At 37.8% G+C, this 21,941-nt stretch overlaps 1 protein-coding gene and 1 long non-coding RNA gene across 4 annotated transcripts in view; one reads left to right on the top strand and one right to left on the bottom strand.

The window, feature by feature from the left end:
* LOC118533007 (uncharacterized) overlaps positions 1–21,941 on the bottom strand; it is a 34,803-nt gene that overhangs the window by 1,622 nt on the left and 11,240 nt on the right. For 2 of the 3 annotated variants that reach the window (XR_013443148.1, XR_004915999.2), the window contains 2 exons: positions 12,038–12,223; positions 11,151–11,281 (listed from right to left, as the gene is read on the bottom strand). This is a non-coding gene — a long non-coding RNA (uncharacterized LOC118533007). Of the gene's footprint in view, positions 1–10,429; positions 10,707–11,150; positions 11,282–12,037; positions 12,224–21,941 lie in introns of those variants that run through there. The other variant, XR_013443147.1, reaches the window with a different exon arrangement.
* Positions 15,457–21,929, top strand: LOC118533005 (uncharacterized). The gene is made up of 3 exons (XM_036087985.2): positions 15,457–15,911; positions 18,445–18,525; positions 19,357–21,929. Exons 1-3 carry the CDS (start codon positions 15,858–15,860, stop codon positions 19,684–19,686), a joined length of 465 nt encoding a protein of 154 aa, XP_035943878.1. The 5' UTR covers positions 15,457–15,857; the 3' UTR covers positions 19,687–21,929.

Below are 21,941 nucleotides of genomic sequence, written 5' to 3'. Positions count from 1 at the left end.
AAGAAATAATTGGTTTATTACCATTTTATTACAAAAAGTGCCACATGCAGTATATACTCTGAAAGACTACTGCTTTTTCTAGATTTTCCTCTGGGAGTAGCAGAGCAGGTTTGTGCTTGCAATCCCCACGTAAACCACTTAGTAGAAATTATGGAATTGGGGGTGGAAGGAATCTTGTTCTCCAAGAATGGAAATAAGATCATGTGAGGAAAGCAGTTCACTACAATGCTTTATCAGTGGACGTTTTACAACACCCACCCCCGCAACACACATCTTTTTTTCTGGACCCTTTTCTTTTTTTCTTTTTTTTTAAGATTTTATTTATTTATTTGAAAGAGAGAGAGAGAGACAAGAGCACGAGCAAGGTGAGAGGCAGAGGGAGGAGCAGGCTCTCGGCTCAGCAGAAAGCCCAACGCCGGGCTTGATCCCGGGACTCTGGGATCATGACCTGAGCTGAAGGCAGACGTTCAACCAACTGAGCCACCCAGGTGCCCCTCTGGACCCTTTTCTACAGCATGTTTATAAGAACCAAACCTCCAACAGGGCAGGGAGAATAAGCAAAACAGGCAGGCTGAGAGATTCTGAGGTTTTTTTGTTCGTTTGTTTGTTTTTCAGAGTTTCCACCCCTGGGCAAATTAATCTCTAAAGATCGGGAATAAAACCAAAGGGGGAGGTCGGAAGTTGTGTTTCTTGAGCATGTTGGGACTGTAAGCTAATTGTGCTTATAGTTCTAAAGCCGAGCTACACAAATGTTTAATCCCCAGTGCTTAGTGCCAAGTTCATCATACAGAGTTAAGAAATGTTTCCTGATTGTCATGAATTAGACCTTGACTCACTCTGTCAACATCTTACCATTGGAAACCATGAGACATCAGCACTTGGCTTGTATTGCACTGAAACTGCTTTAACCAAGGTGCTCCTGGAACACTGAGATCTGAATTCGACCTGGCCTGTGACCCACGTGGAAGCAAATCCTCATCACCTGTCCTTGAGGTGATTCCCAACCCCATCTTGCTGCTTCCTGTCTCCTAGTTCACCCTTCAATTCTTTCTTCCTAATCTTTCCCACTGTGCCCTATGGAATCCCTGTTGCGAAGTAAACACATTCACCTGCCATTTTAGTGTCTTTAAACAATGATTCCAGTATCTTTTTGTCTTTTTTCATAGGATAATGTTTTCTTTTGTCATCTTTGGTGACCATTTCTCATTACTTGGTATCATTGATAGCATGTTTTGGGCAGATTGGGGGTAGCAGAGAGGGGAAGGTGAACACTCTAGTTTCTTATCATGGCTGGCAAGCCATCACTTATCTGTGCACAATGAAATGCACATTATTTGAAACTCTTCCACCTTTTCCCCCTCCCTGTTACAGTTGTCATTCAGCTCCTGGGCACACTCATTTGACACCTGCTCAGTCCTTTTATCTACTCAATTCCTGCCTCATCATAAGTCTCTTACTGCTTTAATACCAGTGACCACTGCTTTATGTAGTTAGTGACCATTCAGCTTCCAATAGCTGATAGCCTCACCCTAGACCCTGTCATCTACAGGAACAGTTCCCCCACTGAAAGTTTAATCTCCAATTGTGTACTCCGACCACAAACACCTCCTTTTCTAGATATCCCATTTCCTGACTTCCATTACAGCTGTTTTTGGACTTCCTTGGGACCACTAATGCTCCTGTTTTCCCCAATAAATCACCCTCCTTCAAGCATTGTCACTTCCTTGCCTCTCTATTCGAGACCAGCACCCTCACTTGTAGGCATAACTGGATCCCCTCCCTCTCTTCCATCATTCTAGAAAGCTGCAATTCAGGTTAGGTCAAACAATTTGTCTTTTGCACTCTTCCTCCTCCCAGTAAGTGTTCTTGGAGAAGAGCACATAAACATGCATATTAAGGTTAATCCAAGGGGCGCCTGGGTGGCTCAGTCGGTTAAGCACCTGCCTTCGGCTCAGGTCGTGATTCCAGGGTCCTGGGCTCCCTGCTCCGAGGGAAGCCTGCTTCTCCCTCTCCCACTACCTCTGCTTGTGTTCCCTCTGTCGCGTTCTCTCTCTTTGTCAAAAAAAAAAAAAAAAAAAGGTTAATCCAAGTCCCTGAGCCCCAGTCCCAGCCGGATCCACCCAATACATGTTGAGATGTTTTTAGGACATGCAAAAAAAAAATTAAAAAAGCATCTAGTAGAAGCCAGATGTATAGACTCCAGATAAAAACCTGGGCAGGAGGTAGTGGTTTCAGAATTATATTCTCCACTAGATTTACTCCTTCTGCTCCCTAGTGAACAGTGCCACCTCTATGAGGTCACAAGCCAGAAAATTGGAAGTCACCCTTCATTTTCTCCTCTCCTTTAACCCTGACACCAATTGGTCAATAATTCTTCCATTCAACCTATGAACTGTTTCTTGAATCAATTCCATCTTTTTTAACTCTACTGGTGAGATTTTATTTCACCTGTCACCTGTATTACTGTTACAGCTCCTAACTGGCTTTCCAGCTCTCTACTCACACACACTCTCCCCTATTCATGGCTTCCAGAGAATCTTTTTAAAATAAAAGAATGCATGTGAATTTTTCTCAACTCAAATGGAAAAAATCTGTATTAGTTTTTTTTTTTTCCTTCCCATAGCCTACAAGGCCCAGTGTGGTCTCAAACCTACATGCATCTCCATCCTCACCTCTTTCCCCTTTTCCTTCCCATGTACTCTGCTGCTCAGTCCCACTGGCCTTTAGCAACTCCCCAGATGTCACTCACATGTCTTCTCCTGCCTCTCCTTCACAACACATGTGCTCTCTCTGCCTGGAAGGCCTCCTCTCTTCCCTCTTCTACTCAATAACTCCTGGGTGCCCTGCCTTTATGTTCAACCCAACATAACATCATGCCATACAATTATGCCAACATCAGCCCAGTGTTTCTATTTGCAGAAAGTCTATTTTTTTTTTAAAGATTTTATTTATTTATTTGTCAAAGAGAGAGAGCACAAGCAGGGGGAGCAGGAGAGGGAGAAGCAGGCTCCCTGCTGAGCAAGGAGCCGGATGTGAGACTTGATCACAGGACCTTGGGGTCATGACCTGAGCTGAAGGCAGACGCTTAATGATTGAGCCACCCAGGCATCCCTGCAGAAAGTCTATTGACAACCAAAATGAGAACAACTTCCCTAATATTGATTTGGTATATTGGCTTTTAAAAAACTTTTCTTTAGCAGTGACAAGAAACCCATATCAAGAAACCTGATAGGACTGTTACACTTTGGAAGAAAAATTCCATTCAATCCAATAACCTTTTTAGCTCCAAAGCTGACAAGGGAGGGCCCATCTCTGGCGGCCCCCCAGGCTCTGGGATACCAGGCTCCTTTTTTCTTCATGTGCCCCCCTTCTCATTTTATGCTTCAGAGAAGCTTCTCCCCAAGTTTGAGCCAGACCTCCCTAATGTCATCCTGAAACAGACCCAGGGAAAAGCTCCAAGGTAGAGTGAGGAATAAGGAAGGGTCCTGTTAGGGTAGAATTCTCCTCTTCCCACTCACACCCTACTTGTTTCTCCTACTAAACAAGGCCCAAGACACTGAGAACACTAGAGAGAGGTGAGGCAGATGATCAACTCTCCTTGGTAAAAACCATGGCTCAGCCTTTAGCTCTCCATTCTGTGCAGAGACCTCACAAAAGACTTCTTGATTTGGTGCTCCTTTCCACGTGCTGCCGGCATGGCTCTTTCCCACTCGTATTGTAAATTCTGAGGGTATGTTCACTCACTCATCCATTCATTCATCTACTAAACAAACACTTTTGGAGCAGAGCTTCTGTGTGCCAGGCCCTGTTCTAAGGTACACAATAGTAATCCAGACAGACAAAGTCCTTGACTCAGCGATATCACATGCTAGTGAAGTAGGCAGAAAATGCAAATAAATACCACAATTCTAGACGGAGGCACCTTAGTGGATGGGAAATACAGAATTAGAGCTAGTTTGCCCTAGCTCTAATTTGCCCGGGTACAAATCCGGCCTTTGCCAGTATGAGCTTTGTGATCTTGAGTGTGTTATTGATCTCCTCTGTAAAATGGTGATCATCATTGTATCTTGTTTGGCTGTTGTTAGGAGTGAAGCACTTGGAGCCCTGAGTAAGAGTTTTGTAGACAGAAAAAACACACAGGAAAAAGCTTGGTGTATTCAGTGCCTGCTACAAGGCTCGTGTGGCTGGAGCAATTAAGTGAAAGAAGATGAATTTAGGGGCCCTGGGTGGCTAAGTCGTTAAGCGTCTGCCTTCGGCTCAGGTCATGATCCCAGCGTCCTGGGATCGAGTCCTGCATTGGGCTCCCTGCTGGGCTGGAAGCCTGCTTCTCCTTCTCCCACGCCCTCTGCTTGTGTTCTTGCTCTTGTTATCTCTCTTTCTCTGTCAAATAAATAAGTAAAATCTTTGAAAAAGAGAGAGAGAAAGAAAGAAGATGAATTTGGAAAGGAGGCAGCAGCTCCATCATACTGGAGCTTTGTACATTTCATTTTTAAGAAATGTAAAGTCATTTAAAAAATATTTGCTTTGTGTTTTGAAATGATGGCACTAAGTTCTTTGCGAAAATGCTTACTAACTATAATTCAGGCTCAATATGAGCCATATTCGTGAGTATTTAAGCCTTAGGAACTAATGAAGGTCAAATTCTTGTTTCCTAGTTCCATTTAATGTCAGTTTGTTTGGGTTTCTCTGGTTTGGTTAATTAGCTAAAGAGCCAAATGTGGAATCTTTGACAAATGGCTGTTCAGTACAATTCATACTGATGCACTTCATTATTAATTTATAGTCGGTTCCTGATCCTACTTAAATACTTTCGAAACCTCCTCCTATTTTGCAAAAGACATAGATACCTTCTTAGATATTTTGGGGATGGTATATAGATCACCTATAATGAATTTAAAAATAGGGCAACATGTTACAAGCATTGAGGGACCAGTGAGCAAGCATGTGGGTATTAACAATTGTTAGGGTTATGATTTCAATCTAAAATGGAACTGGAGGGTAAGAGTGGAAAACTCATACATATGTTCTCAGAAAAACAAAACTTAAGGACTGAGAGACTGGTTTTCTGTAAATGCCTGATTTACAGAAAACTGGTAATATTGGAATTTTCTTCTCTTTTATGGGGGGAGGGGCAGAGGGAGAGGGAGGGAGAGGGAGGGAGAGAGAATCTTAAGCAGGCTCCGTGCACAGCTCGGAGCCCAGTGCGGGGCTCGATCTCACAAACCTGAGATTGTGACCTGAGCCGAAATCAAGAGTAGGAAGGCTTAACCAACTGAGCCACCCAGGTGCCCCAATATTGGAATTTTCTTAAACAATTGGAAATTGGTTGTCTCATATCAACCTTAGAAAGTTTTGCTTATGGTTTCTAGAGGCATGAACAAAGAAATGACCCAGGTAGGGTTGGTTTAGCAAAATAAACTGACTTGAGCTCTGTTTGTATGACTGGACTGGTTTTGATGGCTCAGAGAATTTTCAAAGCTGGTCTCATTTGTTTTTGATTTTAACAGACTCCAACTGAGCTCTCCCCTCTTTACACCCCCTGCCTATAAATACAGCCCACCCTAAACCGTCAACAGACTCACCTGTAGCTTGCTACAGTTTGCATGTCTCAAGTTGCAAGGCCTCTGCTATTCCCAAATAAATTCATCCTTTTGAGCTGGTCTTAGTTTACCTCTATATTTAGGTCAACAATGTCTACTTAAAAAAATTAGGACTTTTCTGTCTAAGGGAGGCTCTGTCTTTTTGGTTTGCCAGATGAATCAACACACATTAATTGAATGCTCATATCTTCAAGACATTAGGCTAAGCATTATCTTTTAATAGGAAATATTTCTAGTATTATTCATCCTAGTCCACAAACACTCATGAGATATTTCCCTAGTGCCCAGCATTGTGCTAAGTGCTGGGAATTCCAAGGGAAGGTGATAGGATGGACTATTTTAATACTGTGTGATCAAGGCTGTGGTAGAAGAAAGTCCAGCATGCTGTGGAAACACGCAGACGAGCAGGCAGCAGATATGGAAGTTGGCGATCTCATTTAGTTTTTGTTGTTGTTGATTATCAGGCTTGCTTTTGACTAAATCAAGTGTAGAAACACATTCTCTTCAATTCCAATAACATTAGCAAGTTTCTTTTCCCTTATCAGGTAGTGAAGTTTTAGTGCCCCTGGCGGGAGGCTGAATGAAAACCCTTTCCAAATAGGTCCACATCCTAATCCTTGGAGCCTGTGAATGTGACCTCACATGGCAAAAGAGACTTTGCAGGTGTGATTTACTGAAGGGTCTTGAGATGGGAAGATTATCTTGGATCAGTGAGCCTAAATAGTTACAAGGTTCCTTGTAGGAGGGAGGTAGGGGGTCAGAGTTAGTAAGAGATGAGATGACAGAAGCAAGAGGTGAGGAAGGGCCATGAGCCAAGGAACGCAGGTGGCCTCCAGGAGCTGAAAGAGGCAAGGAAATGAGTCTCTATCACACCCACCAGGCCTCCAGAAGGAACATGTTCCTTGTTAGTGAAATTCCTTCCTTAGGGAATCCCATAGACTGCAAACCTGCACATTTTATTTCTACAAACCATACACTGTCATTCTTTACAAGTGAGAAGCTGTCTATCTCTGGTTTAGTTAATGGCTCTTATGAAGGATTGGTAAATTATTGTGAACCATTTGATCCCCCAGCTTAACCTGAATGTGGTAACTCACAGAGCGACATGACATTTCTGTGTCTCTCAGGAATCTGAGCCATCCTGGTTGGGGGTACCTCCCAAGCCCTACCCTGCCTCATGATGTAAGGAAATGTAAGTGGCCAATAAACATGTCATAATGCAGATGTTCAGCTACATTAATTACCAGGGAAATCCAAATTAAAGCTACACTGAGAATTAGATTGGAAAATATTTTTTAAAAGTCTGAAAATCCAAGCATTGACAGTGATCTAGGAAAACGAGCACTTTCCACTTGTAGGAATACAGAACAGTGAAAACACTTAGGAAAATATCTTAGCATTTTCTAGTAAGTTTAAATTGTGCGTATCCTGTAACATAATAACTCTACTCCAAGACAAGTGCTAGGAAGCATGGATAAGATGTTCATAACAGCATTGTTTATCTTAACAAAAAAATTTAAAAATAAAAATAAATAAATGCAAGTCCAGAAGCATACAGTTTGTACCTTTACTACTTATGTTTCTAAAGTTATTTAGATGTGGAGTCTAACTATAAAGAAAAACAAGGGAATGACAAACAGATAATTTTGGGTGTTGGCTATTTCTGGGGGGAGGGAATATTATCTGGGAAGTTTATAATAAGCCTTCAATTGTATTCACGATTTCCACTTATTGTGATGGGCAATGTGTTTGTATTGTCATTCTTTGTATTTTTTTATTGTTAAACATATTTTTTTTGTCAAATGTCTGGAAAAATCTCATAATGTTAACAAAGGTAATTACTCTTCTACCTCTCCCAACTTGTGCCACTATGTCCAAATGGTTTTAGGAGGTAGTTGCTTTTGGAATAATGGACACAAAGTTCCTAGGATCCTTTTTCATAGGGACTTTAGCCTCCATTTGCTGCTGATCAGAGCAAAAAGAAGGATATACTAACATACAGCTATACAAGAGAATGCAGGATTGAAAGTTTCTATCAAGATAATCAAAATGGGGGGTGCCTGGGTGGCTCAGTCGGTTGAGTGACCAACTCTTGATTTTGGCTCAGGTCATGATCTCAGAGTCGTGGGATCGAGCCCCGCATGGGGCTCCACGCTCAGTGCAGAGTCTGCTTGTCCCTCTCCCTCTGCTCCTCCCCACTCCCCACTCTGTTTCTCAAATAAATAAATAAAATCTTTTAAAAAAAGATAATCAAAATGGGAACTTGGAAATCTCCAATATAATTAAACATTGTGCAGCATGAATAGAATTCTCAGACTAGAAGAGGGACACCCAATACTTGTGTGCACTAATTAACTCATGATCTTCAAGTCTGTTGGGTGTCATGTATTCACAAACAAGAGAGTCTAGTAATTATAAATTACTCTGTACATTTACAGAATTTTGTAACCACAGAACAGTAACTTGTCAGTTAGTCACCCAGTATTGATTAAGTTCTTATACATTGTGCAGTTGGGTACTAACCATTCAGGAAATTCATTTAAAAAAATAGGACTCGTCCCCCACCCTTGAGGAACTGATGTTACAATATATTTAATTACAATAGTTTGTGCTCAGTCCTGTAGCAGAGCTAACTTGGTACAATAATATCTGTAGAGAGAGAATTTAGAGTCATAGGATAAAAATGCAGAAATACAGGGGTGCCTGGGTGGCTCAATCAATTAAGCATCCGACTCTTGGTTTGGCTCAGGTCGTGATCTCAGGGTCCTGAGATTGAGTCCCCCATTGGGCTATATGCTCAGTAAGGAGTCTGCTTGAGGATTCTCTCTCGCTCTCTCTTCCTTTGTCCCTCCCCCTGCTCGTGTACACAGGCCCTTCTCTCTCTCTTAAATAAATAAATAAATCTTTAAAAAATGCAGAAATACAGAAGGTAATTGAAGGGAAGGAATGTTTTCAGAAAAAGATGATGTCAGGAGAATGGACACCTGTCCAATGTCAAGTGTCCATGCTAGTCAATGAGAATCAGGAAATGATTGTGGAACAGAGACAGCAGGATGTCACCTGGATATCGACTAGATATGTAACCAATTATTAATATGCCTCTAAGCTATAACATGTGTAGACCAGTTTCCTAAAGCTCAAATAAAGGATAAAAGTTTGGATGTTCAAGTCATATTTGTCAAAATATTTATGCCCTGTAAGTGGTAGCCAGAATGTCCAAGAAACAACCTTTCATTATCCTGAGCTCTTGATTAAATAATTAAAATTGTTAAATCATTTATAAGAACTTGAGCAAAATCATCTCCAGTGGAAAAATTCATGTATCATAAATTGGAAAGGAAGGAAATATTATACAATAAATGTTCTGGGAAAACTGGTTAAATATTTGGGGAAAATGGAATTTAAATGTATTAAAGAATTACTTGTTGGGATCAAAATATAAAAATCAGACATAATTAGCTTAGCCTTCTAAGTTTTAAAACTTTTGTAAGTCAAAGAAATCATTCTTTGTTTCTTGTTTGAGACTTGAATCTGTTTATTAACAGAAGGAAAAAAGGAAACAGGAATCTCAGAAGACACAGTGCAAGGGTAGGTCTAGCTTACATGTTTATGGACATTATGAACAACAGACTTGCCCTGTTTGACAAAAGGCAATTTGGGACAAAGCCTGCAAAGACGTTTACATTGTGTCTAACTTCAAATTAAAACAAAGGGTCCAAATGTCATTCTACAAAGCCTTAACTGTGCTGAAATGGATATTTGTAAAAACATGGTGGTAAAAGGAACAGCTTAGAAGTCTGTGGACATGACATTTAAAAAGAATATCCTCTTCAGTACTTACTGTTTATACTTCAGAGCTTTGAAAATTGAAGTTCATAATTATTATTTGGTAATAAATCTGTCATAAGTTAATGTTGAAATTCCACTGAGGAAAATACACAAAATGCTTGTATATTTGGGTTCCTTTGATTATCTGTTTACTGTGATTTCTCATAACTTTATTTAAGTCTTTTCTCCCTTCCTTCCATTCTTTCATTTGATTTGATCAAATCAAGTCCCTGCTGTTTCATCCCACAATGGTTGTACGTGCACTTACAAAGACAGGGAGAAGGGAAAACTGGACACTTATAGACAGGTTTATAAGATGAAAAAGAACAGTTTTCCAGGAGTAACACAACAGGTTTTGCTTCTAAAACCAGTTAGGCAAGTCTCTGAGGATTCTTTTGTTTTTCTTTTAAAGATTTTATTTATTTATTTGAGAGAGAGAGACTGAGAGAGCACATGAGAGGGGGGAGGGTCAGGAGGGTCAGAGGGAGAAGCAGACTCCCTGCCGAGCAGGGAGCCCGATGTGGGACTCGATGCGGGACTCGATCCAGGGACTCCAGGATCATGACCTAAGCCGAAGGCAGTCGCTTAACCAGCTGAGCCACCCAGGCACCCAAGTCTCTGAGGATTCTTATAAATAGACACTGTGATATAAAAAACACAGCTTGACCACATTCTGTAAGACAGACAACACTGACGGTCATTTGTGCCATTTCAAAGAAATCATTATTTTTTTAAAGATTTTATTTATTTATTTGACAGAGAGAGACACAGCGAGAGAGGGAACACAAGCAGGGGGAGTGGGAGAGGGAGAAGCAGGCTTCCCACCCAGCAGGGAGCCCGATGTGGGGCTCGATCCCAGTACCTTGGGATCATGACCCGAGCTGAAGGCAAACACTTAATGACTGAGCCACCCAGGCGCCCCTCAAAGAAATCATTCTTAAAGAAAAAATAGGAAAAGTAAAGTGCTGGAAAATATTTGCAACACATGGGGTAAAAAAGTCATTGGTATCTTTTTAAAATTTTTTTAAAGATTTTATTTATTTATTTCAGAGAGAGAGCACACAAGCAGGGGGGTGGGAGACAGGCCGAGGGAGAAGCAGGTTGCCCGCTGAGCAGGGAGACCGATGTGGGGCTCGATCTCAGGACCCTGAGATCATGACCTGAGCTGAAGGCTGATGCTTAAACAACTGAGACCCCCGGGTGGCCCAAGTCATTGGTATCTTGATACATATAATGTTCACTAGAAAAAGGAGTACTGAACCATAATAGTTGAATTGCCTGAAATATGAATAAACATAAATATGAACATGAATAAACACATGTGAATATATAAATATTAATGCTTTATAAATATGAATACTGAATAATATGTAAGTGTGGTTATTAATATCTTTAATTTTAGAGTTATGAAACAAAGGAAATGTCAACATACACACACACACGCACACACACACACTTTTTTTTCTGACCTGATTAGCCAAGACTGAGGAAATGGTCAAGCAAGGAGAATGTAGGGAGTAGGGCTGTATTGTGACATTGTTTTGTTTTTTCCCTAAAAGACAGTATTGATTTATTTTAGAGAGAGATAGAAAGTGTGAGCAGGGGGAAGGTCAGAGGGAAAGTCTCAAGCAGAGTCCCTGCTGAGTGTGGAGCTGGATATTGGGCTTGATCCCAAGACCCTGATACCATGACCTGAGCTGAAATCAAGAGTTGGATGCTTACCTGACTGAGCCATCCAGGTGCCCCCATCTTGTGACATCGTTAATGACAGTGTAATCTGGTACAATTTTCTTCGACAATTTGACAATTTTTATTGAGTTCTGATCTAATTAATTCTACTTCTAGATTGCAACCTAAAAAAAAGATCACAAATTGTGAAAAAATTGTTTTTCAAAATCAAATATATTGAATCAGTAAAAGAGAAACAATCTGAATACTTCAGCAATGGAAACATGGTTAAATAAACTCTTATTTTCATGTAATGGACTGTTATGTGACCAATAAAACACACAAAACCAAACAGAAAGGAATAAGTATCTTTAGATATGCATTGAAAAAAGTCTGTATGGAATCCATCACATTTCAATAGTGGATAAACAGTTATTTTCTGATTTCTGAACTATCTTCAAAATGTATATTTTTATTATATTTATATTACTTTATATATTTATATTTATATCACTTTTTAAATTTATTTTATACTTTACAAATATACTTATATTTATATTATATTTATATATATTTATATTACCTTTATATTATATTTATTTATATTACTTTTATTTATTTATAAATATTTATATTTATATTACTTTTCTAATTGGACAGGCATATATGAAATCAGATGTTTCATAACCTAATGGAAAAAATGATAAGAGCAGTAAGATAGTAAATTGAGGGGAGTGAGTAATGGAAACTAAAGTTAATGTATTTATAATGGAAGGATGAATCTAGTCTGGTGGATGCTTTTTTTTTTTTTAAATAGTCATAGAACATTGTTTTAAAACTGAAGTACAAAAGAAATCCAAAAAATCATAAATGAATGCAATTCATGTATGTTACTTCATATCTCATTTACATCAGAGTATTCATCTACTAAGGATGCTTACCTGACTGAGCCATCCAGGTGCCCCCATCTTGTGATTTGTTTATTCGATTTCCATCTGAAGAATCAATTTTCCGGTTCTACATGGGTTTTTGACTTAGATTCGGGGTTGAATTTCTGCTATGCAGCAACTATTGGTTTTGCAACTTGAAGGACATTTCTTAAACTCCTTGAGGGTTGGTTTCCTCATCTGTAATATGGGCATAATACTTTTTCATAGGGCATTTTTGAAGGTTAAAGTACTTTATGTACCTATTGTAGTCCTGGACACATAAGTGTTTGCTTTTATTAGATTAGAGAAAAATGTTTTCACAAAGAAGCATTGAATTTTGTATATTTTAGTATATATGAACACTTACATCAATATATGTTGTCTATATATTTATATATAATATATAGTTAATATATAAATTTATATATAATTGTTAACATTTTAGTATATATATACTTATATATATTTACATAGTACATATATATTTTAGTATATACATATAATGTATGTATCATAAAACTCCATTTATGGGGCACCTGGGTGGCTCAGCCAGTTTAGGGTCTGCCTTCTGCTCAGGTCGTGATCTCGGAGTCCTGAGATCAAGCCCCACGTGGGGCTGGCTCCCTGCTCAGCAAGGGGTCTGCTTCTTCCTCTCCCTCTGCCCCTGCCCCCCGGTCATGCTCAATGTCTCTCTCTCGCTCTCTCAAATAAATAAATAAAAGCTTTAAAAACAACAACAACAACACCAAAACTTCGCTTATTTTAGGGTGTTTTAACTTCTATTATTTTGGTCTATCAATTTTTTTTTTCATACTCTACTGAGCTTCTAGATAACTTTCTCAGAATTCTACATTTCCCTATGGGGGATTCCATAGCAACAGGAGAGAATCAGAAATTGATCTTCTTCTTCTTCTTCTTCTTTTTTTTTTGATTTCTATCTGATCTTCAGAGCCAAGAAGAAGCACAAATGTCAATTAACATTGACATAGGAATCAACTTCCATTACAACAGAACCCAGAAACAATCTCTTCAGTTCTTCTAAGGATTCTGAGCAATTGCCTCTCCATTTTCCTTTGTGGATAAAGCAAAAGAAGCCCAGCAAGTGTCCGCAGAAATCCAGATGCAGGCTGGCTGCTACGTTCTAGCGCTTTGTGATCTTGGCTGAGTAACCAGCATTCAGTAGCTGGGCAAAAGCAACAGACTTACGCGCTTGTTCCTTTCTCTGGGGAGTAATATTTCAATCTTTGATGGTCAGGGTGGAAATCAAACTTACAGGGCTTGGGTCATGAATGCTTAGACCAGACCATAAAATTGAAGGTTTAGGTTCAAGTCTGAGCATCGATAATAATTAATATACTTGCAGAACCAACAAATAAACAAAACAGAGGCTGTGCATGAGCTCACTGGTGCACAATGATTAACACAAAGAATGTGGCGCCCCAGCAGTGACCTTGTTCCCTGCTGAGAGGCACCAAAGTCCGGTGGCCTGAGCACCTTTCATGAAGTGAGGCACTAACCCCCAGGGTAAGAAGCTATTTAGGCTGGTGTTGAAAGAGGGCACCATCATTAAGCAAACCTCAACCTTAATTACCATAAAGCAACTGGATTTTTTTCTCTTTTTTTTAACCAGGCCACAGGTGCAGCAACTAGTTTATTTTATGGTTTACTTCTGTGACATCAGGCCTTGAAACTACACATTTCAGGCATCAAGCCTAGCCAAAATGCAAATGGAGCTTCCACGTTACTGTCAGAGAGCTGTTAAGAACTCAGAGGAAAGAGAGGGTATTGAAAAAAATCAGAAAGAATTTTATTAGAGCTCTCCAACGTATCTCAATAAGTACTTACTTTTAACTTACATCATACACAGAGAAATTGTCATGTTTGGTGCCTATTCATAAGATGAACACCCATTTTATCACACTCAGGTCAAAAGTAGGATACTTCCAGCCCCTCTTGAGTCCCTCCACGTTGTATCCAGCCCCAATTCTGCTTCTCTCCTTCCCCTGAGATGTAACCACTATTATGAATTTTACGTTAATCTTTTCCTTGCTTTTTAAAAAATGGATGTATCACTTATGAATGTATCTCTAAACAAGACAATTTAGTTTAATGTGTCTGTTATTTTTCCCACTACATTTTATTTGTCAGAATCATAGATTTGATGTGTTTAGTAATAGTTTATTCATTTTCATTGGTGAAAGTATTTTATTGTACAAATATATCACAATTTACTTATCTATTCCGCTGTTGTGAATTTGGGGCATTTTCAAAAAATTGATAAATAATGCTACTATAAACATTCGTGTGTGTGTGTGCATGTGTGTTTCCTCTGGGAACATACTAGGAGTGGAATTGTTAGATCATATAGTATATGAATATCTTCAAATTTACTAGATAATATCAAATGCTTTTCAAGTTGTCTTACCAATTTATGACGCTGCCAGCCATATATTTATTTAGGATTTCATGATGATTTGCTCATTTAAATTTCATAATTTTTTTCCATTTAAAAGTAGTACACCTCTATTAGTAGATTTATTTCTAGATACTTGAAAATGTTCTTTAAATATCTCTTTAGGTTTTTAGTTTCCTGAATATCTGTTGCTGACATACAAAACTATGAAACAGTTACTTATACAAAACAAATTTAAATAAATTTAATTATAAGTCATTTAATATTTGCTTAATGAGAAGTCCAGAGGTTTGGAATTCGTTACTTTTTTTTCATGAATCTACTTATCACACAATAAGACATGTCTGCTTTTGAATTAGGATATGTATAAATTTATTAATATTTTGGAAATTCATGTCATTAGCCTCCCTGCTGGAAGTTGTTGGCTTACAGGAAATGCATGATTAAGAAGGATTAAAAAGTCATTTTTTTCTCCATGCCATACTGCATGCCACATTGTCAAAGGCCCAGGGAGCATTAATTCTCAGATTGATGTAAAACATCACTTCAGTTTTGCATGCTGTATCATGTGAACTTTTCCATGGGAGAAATGGAAAGGTACCAAAGACATTGTTTCTTTTCTAGCTCTTGCTCATCAAAAAGATTGGGGTTCATAAGAAGTGGTGACATCATTACATGGCCTAAAGCAACACAAATTTACATAGAAGCAGATCAGATTTACCGTGGATAATCCTTGATTCATACAATCAGGAGCTAATGAAGTATACTTATTTCCTGTTTTTATCTTTATTTTTGGCTGAAACCATTTTAGTAAGTTTTTATTTCCCTTGTCCGTCTCAGTATAGCCACTGACTTCAACAGCACCATAGATTTTATTCACCATTCACCTAAATCAATCATGAATCATCACCATTCACCTGTAATCTCAATATTTTTTTATTTCTGGAAAATTTTGAAATTAGTCATTACCATAATCCCTGTGCTTAGCCACAGAATATTCTGTAATGTTCATAATCAAGGAGTGGCTGTGTGGGTTTTTTTAAGAAACAAAAGCTAAATTCCTAACCCATGAGAAATCAAGTTTTCGTGATTTAAATAAATTGTGTGAGATAAGGAGGGCAAGGGTTTTTATCTGCTCAGAATCCTGGAGTCATTCTTACAGCTGAGATAACTTTCTGCATGTTGTTTTTCTGAAGAGAGCAAATTTTTCTATTTGTTTTTCCTCAGCAAGTGTACATCGTGTACTTTGGGGTTGAATTTGGAAATTTTTTTGGAAAATAGATGATTATTGTTTTACATAATCCAGATTGAATAAATCCAGTTATTAATTTAACACAAATCCAGGATTTTCCAACTTCTCATACACAAAGTGAGTATAGACATCTCTGGAGTTGCATTTGAGATACCAGCACCCTCAGAATGCATGGCGACCGGCATCATGCTGTGGATACTGAACAGAGTCCAGTAGAGCTGGTGAGTACCAACGCCTTGCTTTCCTGTCTCATAGTGTTGCTTTCAACATTTAACATGTAACACTTCAAGAAAGTTAGGTTGCGTTTTTCTGATTTTGCTATTATAGGATGAAAGGAATCTTAGATGTTATTACCAGTAATCACAAGTGTTGAGGGGGGTTATTTAATATGCCAGATACTGCTTTTCATATCATTTGGGAATTGTGCATTAGACTTTTTGCCTAAATTTTTATATTTTGCCCGAATTTTGACATTTGTATAATAAGGTACCTGTAGACAAAATTTTTAGTAAATTATTTGGAATGTTGTTTATAGCACACATTAATATTATTTATTTATGTTTATTTTATATTGTTTGTATTATTATTTATTATTATATATTTGATCCAATGAAAATATTTATTCTCATTGGCCTATTTGTGTGTATTTAAAGTAGTAATTTATGGAAAATGTCTCACGAGGAGACTTATGCTGCAAATGTGTTACTCTAGTAATATAAAAATCATATTTCTTAGAACGTGTATGGGGTCTCATTCCTCATTCAAACAAATCTCTTCATTTTACACATCAGGGAATTGAAACATTAAGAGTCCACTTAGCTAGTGGCAGAGTCAGAAATAGAACTCAGATTTCTCATATATAAGCTTATTTTTAAAAAAGATTTTATTTATTTATTTGAGAGAGAGAGTGAGCAAATGAGAGAGAGAGAGAGACAGAGAGAGATAATCATGAGCAGAGGGAGAGGGAGAAGCAGGCTCCCTGCTGAGCAGGGAATCCGATGTGGGGCTCCATCCCAGGACCCTGAGATCATGACCTGAGCCAAAGGCAGAAGCTTAACTGACTGAGCCACTCAGGCACCCCTATAATCTCATTATAAGAAACTACTTTTCAGAAAACTTTACTACTACGTTCATAATAAGGAAAAATTAATTTTAAATCAACCTGAGTTTGTAGAACCAAGATATGAATCAGAAGAAATAAATAGAAAGATAGGACTTGATAAAAGAATTGTTTTGCCACTTGAAGGTTGTATTTGTGATCACTTTTGGGATTCAACAACTAGACTGTCATAAACTTCATTTATAGGATGACTCATATTTCAGGGAAGTTACAAAATGTCATTGCTTTAATAGCATATATACATCATTTTATTTCCTTCTCCTTTTCATTATAAATAAAATGTGAGTTATGTTATTTCCCCACATGCCAAAATCTATGCAGTTTATTCCACTAAGCCAAATGATTAGATAATCTAGCTAAAAAAACCCAAGCAAACAAACAAAAACAAACAAAAAACGCAAATAGTGAAACTGACTTCTGAAACCATAAAAAGGAATGTTTGGATTTCCCTCTTTTTTTTTCTTTTTGTAATCTGACAGTCTATAACTTCTTAGATCCCCCAAAACAACAGGTAGAAAATTTTTTTTACAATTACTGAGTTTATTTGCTTATTTTAGAGCATTTGGAAAATATGACAATAACAAAGAAAAAAGAAAAAATCACCCATGATCCCTCCCAGAAAAAAAAAAATCACTGCTAATATTTTGCTTCCTGTCCTCTCTCCCATCCAAACTAATTTTATTCTTATAATTGCTTTATTTTGCCATGTGAAATTTTTGTCAATTTACCTAAGTTTTTCCTCCCCAAATCCCATAATGATATTAATTAAAATTCAGAGATGTGAAAGCTTATACTGCTGAAGTTTTTTTATAAGAGGACATTTATCAAAGTTGTCTTTTTGTTCCTCAGTAAAGTTTTGTGGTTTTCTTTATATAAGTCCTATAGCATTTGATATGCTTAGCCATTTTATATTGCTTTATTACTACGAATAGCAGTTGCTAGTACATGCACACACACAGAAAATAAGTGCTGTTACATATATTTTTCATATTTTTATAATCAGCCGATTTAATGAGTTCTTATTCCTTTTGAGAGATTGTATGGTTGATTATTAGGGATCTTGTTTGTAAACAGTCATATGATGTAGAAAAAAATGTTAATTTTATCTTCACATTTCCATTATTCACACATACTGATGAGAACTTCTAGAAAAACATTACCTACTATTGATGTTAGGAGACATTCTTCACTTCTCCTGACTTTAAAGGAAAGTGCCTGATGTCTCACTGTTAAATATGATGTTAGTCAGTGTTTTGAGGTAAACATTCCTTGTCACATTTGGGAATTACTATTTTATTTGTGGTTCTTTGAGATTTGTATTGTTTGTCTGCTTTTGTCAAGACTGAATGCTGAAATTTGTCAAAATGATCCTTGGGCACCTATTGAATCAATTATTTTATTTTTTCTTCATTGATCGTTTGATGTGAAAAACGTATTTGTACAATTCCTATCATACCATTTATTAGAGTTTCAGATTCTTCTAGAACTTGGTTGGTTCTTCATTTAATACATGTTGGATTCACATCATTTATATGTGCTTCATTTGTTTATGTTCCCAGATAAAACTTTCTTCATCTTTAAAATAAGACTTGTTTGCTTGTTTATTTATTTATTTAAAATGTCTTTCTCTGCAGTTGCCCAGAAATCCATACTGTTCGAATGAAGGAACCCGCTGTGGTTGTAGATTACCCACTGTGACCCTCCAGCCGCAGTGGGTAAGATTTGGGACTGGGGGTAGGTGGGGAGTCTTTAGCAGTCCGTGGACCACTGGTGAAATGGGGAAGGCAGGCCCTGCTCTACAAACTCTGCTGGGCTCTCATGTCCTTTCACCCCTCGCTGGCCCCACTTCTCCTGTGCTCCCTGTCCAGAAGCTTCTGGTGACACCTGGGACCCACAACCCCCAACAGTTTATCGGGGCTTCATTCTATTCCTTGAAGACCCTACCCATACCAGAGCTAATACATTTTGTATTTTGATGTCTTTCCAAGCTCAATGAAAGTCCTCGTATGTATGTTTAAGAAATAAAAATGTATTTAAAAAATATTTTTCTAATTATAAAATTTCAATATGTAATATGAAAATAGGAGATAATAATGAGCAAAAGAACACCTGCAATTTTCCATCACTCAAAGATAACCAATCTAAATGTTTTGATATGCGTTTTCAAAATTTTCTTAACCATGAGGACTAGCTAGATAATTTGATTTATATTGCGATGTTAGTAGCTGATAATAACTTAACAGTAATATATTCCAGAGGCAATCTATTTGCATTTGAGATGATGCCTTATTGCTTTAGTACAAAGGGGTAACTCAGAGGGAACTTTCTGTCCTCATGGACTTGTGGACAAGTTGTGTGTGTGTGTGAGAAGAGAGATAAAGAGAGAGAGAGGGAGGGAATGAGAGAAAGAGACAGCTGATAAACTGTACTTTAAATTATAGCATTTGGAGTAATGAAACAGGTTAGCCTTATTCTAATTGAAATCAGTTACCTAAGTCACTACTACGTCATTTGCTGAAATATTCACTTTTCATAATTCATTGCAGGTTACGGCAAAACCATGGTCACTCTGGAAAACATTTCTGGTGTGTCTTTTGGCCTGTCTAATTGCCACAACGCTTGTTGTTCTGGTCTTATATTTTGTCCACTTTGGCAAGCCCACCGACAGTAACACTATCATCATTCATGCAGACGGAAAGTCGAATCATGTCACCTGCATCCCTGGTTCTACCCCATCTCCTGCCTCATCAACCCTGCCTGGATCTCCTACCCCTGTGCCCAACCAAAGCTCCTCTGCCAAGGCGTCTCCATCTTCCATGGAGACGACCAAAACAACAACACTGGAGCATGAAATTATCATTGAAGATCAAAAATGACATTTTTGAGCCCTTAGCACTCCTCCAGCCAGATCAACACCCTCACCCAGGAGGAGGCACGTCCAGGTGTCCTCTCTTCCCTGCCAAGAGGTTGGAAAGCATTTGGCTTCATGAGAGCTTGCCCTTTGTGCTCCAATCATTTGCTGTATTCCCATATGGTAATGACTCAGTCTTGCGCCCTCCAATGTTCAAATGATTGGAAAAAAATTTTTTTCAACTGAGTCTGATTGATTCATTCAGGCAGGGGCCCAGAGCTTCCTTTTCATCCCTCCTATACAACCAACTTTATTCTTCACAAATGGGGGTTTCAACTGAGAAAGAGGCTGCCAGGTGGATCCCGCTCTACTTTACTCCCTGCCTGTTGGTTCTTAAGCCGGTATTTACCATCTAGTTGTTGCTTATTTTACAATCTCATATACTTCACTATTTTCAGCATTTGTATTCCAATAGGGAGAAGGAAATATTCAATTAAAGTAGTTAATGAGTAAGAGTTTTTAAATACCTGTTGGTTATTATAGACACATTTCTCTTGTTGGGAAACCCAGAAAAGAGATTAGTGAGGTTAGGAATAATCAAGGAAGATTTTGGAGAAAAACTAAGAGTTGAAAAAGGGTGAAAAATTGGACTTAGGTCAGGTCATGATCCCAGGGTCCTTTTGTATTGTATTTCGTTTTGTATTTTGTACTACAATTTTGAGGGCATATTGCTTGCAATTTGCTATGAAACACAAGACTTGTTCAATATTTATATTGAGTATTTAATATTCACTAAAAGCATACACATTCCATTCTGGGAAAGACTTTTGAGTTAAATGAACCTGCCCTTTCCACCCCCAACCTCCAAACTCTACAAAAGTGTAAGACTGCCTCAGACAAGGAGGTTTCCTACCCAAAGATTCAGCACTATGAGTGGACACTAAAGCCTTGGTATCCAGCTTCCGACTTCTGATTGTCTTTTGCACACCGTTAGAGGTTCTGGAAGCATTGTTTTGTTTTCCTAAAGCAAAAGGCTTTGTGTTCTATATAACTCTAGGTTGATTTGGCTGCAGTCAATAATAGGCCATATAGACTTTGAGGCCTTACTGAATACTTAGACTCCACAAAAGAAAGATCAGAAATATGGTCATTCCTTACAAAATTATATATGGGCAGCTAGTATTATTTTTCAGACACCAAGAGATGTCCAAATTTGAGTCTTAAAAAAGAATTTTTATACCACAAATATCATTTGATAATACAACTTAAGAATGATGAAAGTTGTTATATACATTTTAGAAAAGAAATGTCATAAAGTTCTAGATAAGGTTAATAAACACAAGGGAGTAAATGTGCGTGCATTTTCCCCTAGTACGATCTTAAACCAATTTGTTTCTATTGTAGTTTTTATTTAAATGCTTGTGAAGAAGAAAGACTAAACTCACTAGGTTCAAATGTACTTTCTAATATAATTTAAACTTCGCTTTGTGGTATAAAAGTAAAAAAAGCGGGGCACCTGGGTGGCTCAGTGGGTTAAGCGTCTGCCTTCGGCTCAGTCATGATCCCAGGGTCCTGGGATCGAGCCCCACATCGGGCTCCCTGCTCGGCAGGAAGCCTGCTTCTCCCTCTCCTGCTCGCCCTGCTTGTGTTCCCTCTCTCGCTGTCTCTCTCTCTGTCAAATAAATAAATAAAATCTTTAAAAAAAAAAAAGTAAAAAAAGCTTCTTTAAAAAGACTGAAAGTAAACTTACTGCTAATTAAAATTAAAAAAGAAAAAGTTCTGTATTCTAGAAGCCATGCTAAGTAACTAGATGTTGTAATAAGGGCTGTTATTTACTTCCTTTACTTTTATAGATACTACGGAATGTGGTATGGTAACATGGGAATGTGGTATGGTAACATGGTAACATACCCCTTTATGTTTAAGGAGAATCTTAGCAATGAATTTCCTACATTAAATATTGGGTTGGAGGATATTGTAATTAAGTTATCTGAGATCATCGGGTTTCTGTGCTTTGTCAAATAGAGATGTAAACGAGCTCTTGGGTTTTTTTTTTTTTTTTTTGCTTTAGACTTTTATGGTTTAATAAAGTATTAAAATAGTAAACAGAGTTGTGGAAAATATCTTCACAAGTTAAAATACATCACTGGAACAAAAATTTTATGAAGTACTGTTAAAATAATAAGTGAAGTGTGTATAGTCAATAAATGTAATCGCCCAGTTTTAATGATTTATTCAGCAAATATTAAAACCATATATAAGCACTAATATTTATTGTTT

Source organism: Halichoerus grypus, chromosome 13, assembly GCF_964656455.1.
Source record: "Halichoerus grypus chromosome 13, mHalGry1.hap1.1, whole genome shotgun sequence".
NCBI classification, from domain to species: domain Eukaryota; kingdom Metazoa; phylum Chordata; class Mammalia; order Carnivora; family Phocidae; genus Halichoerus; species Halichoerus grypus.
This window is presented reverse-complemented; position numbering and strand designations above follow the sequence as displayed.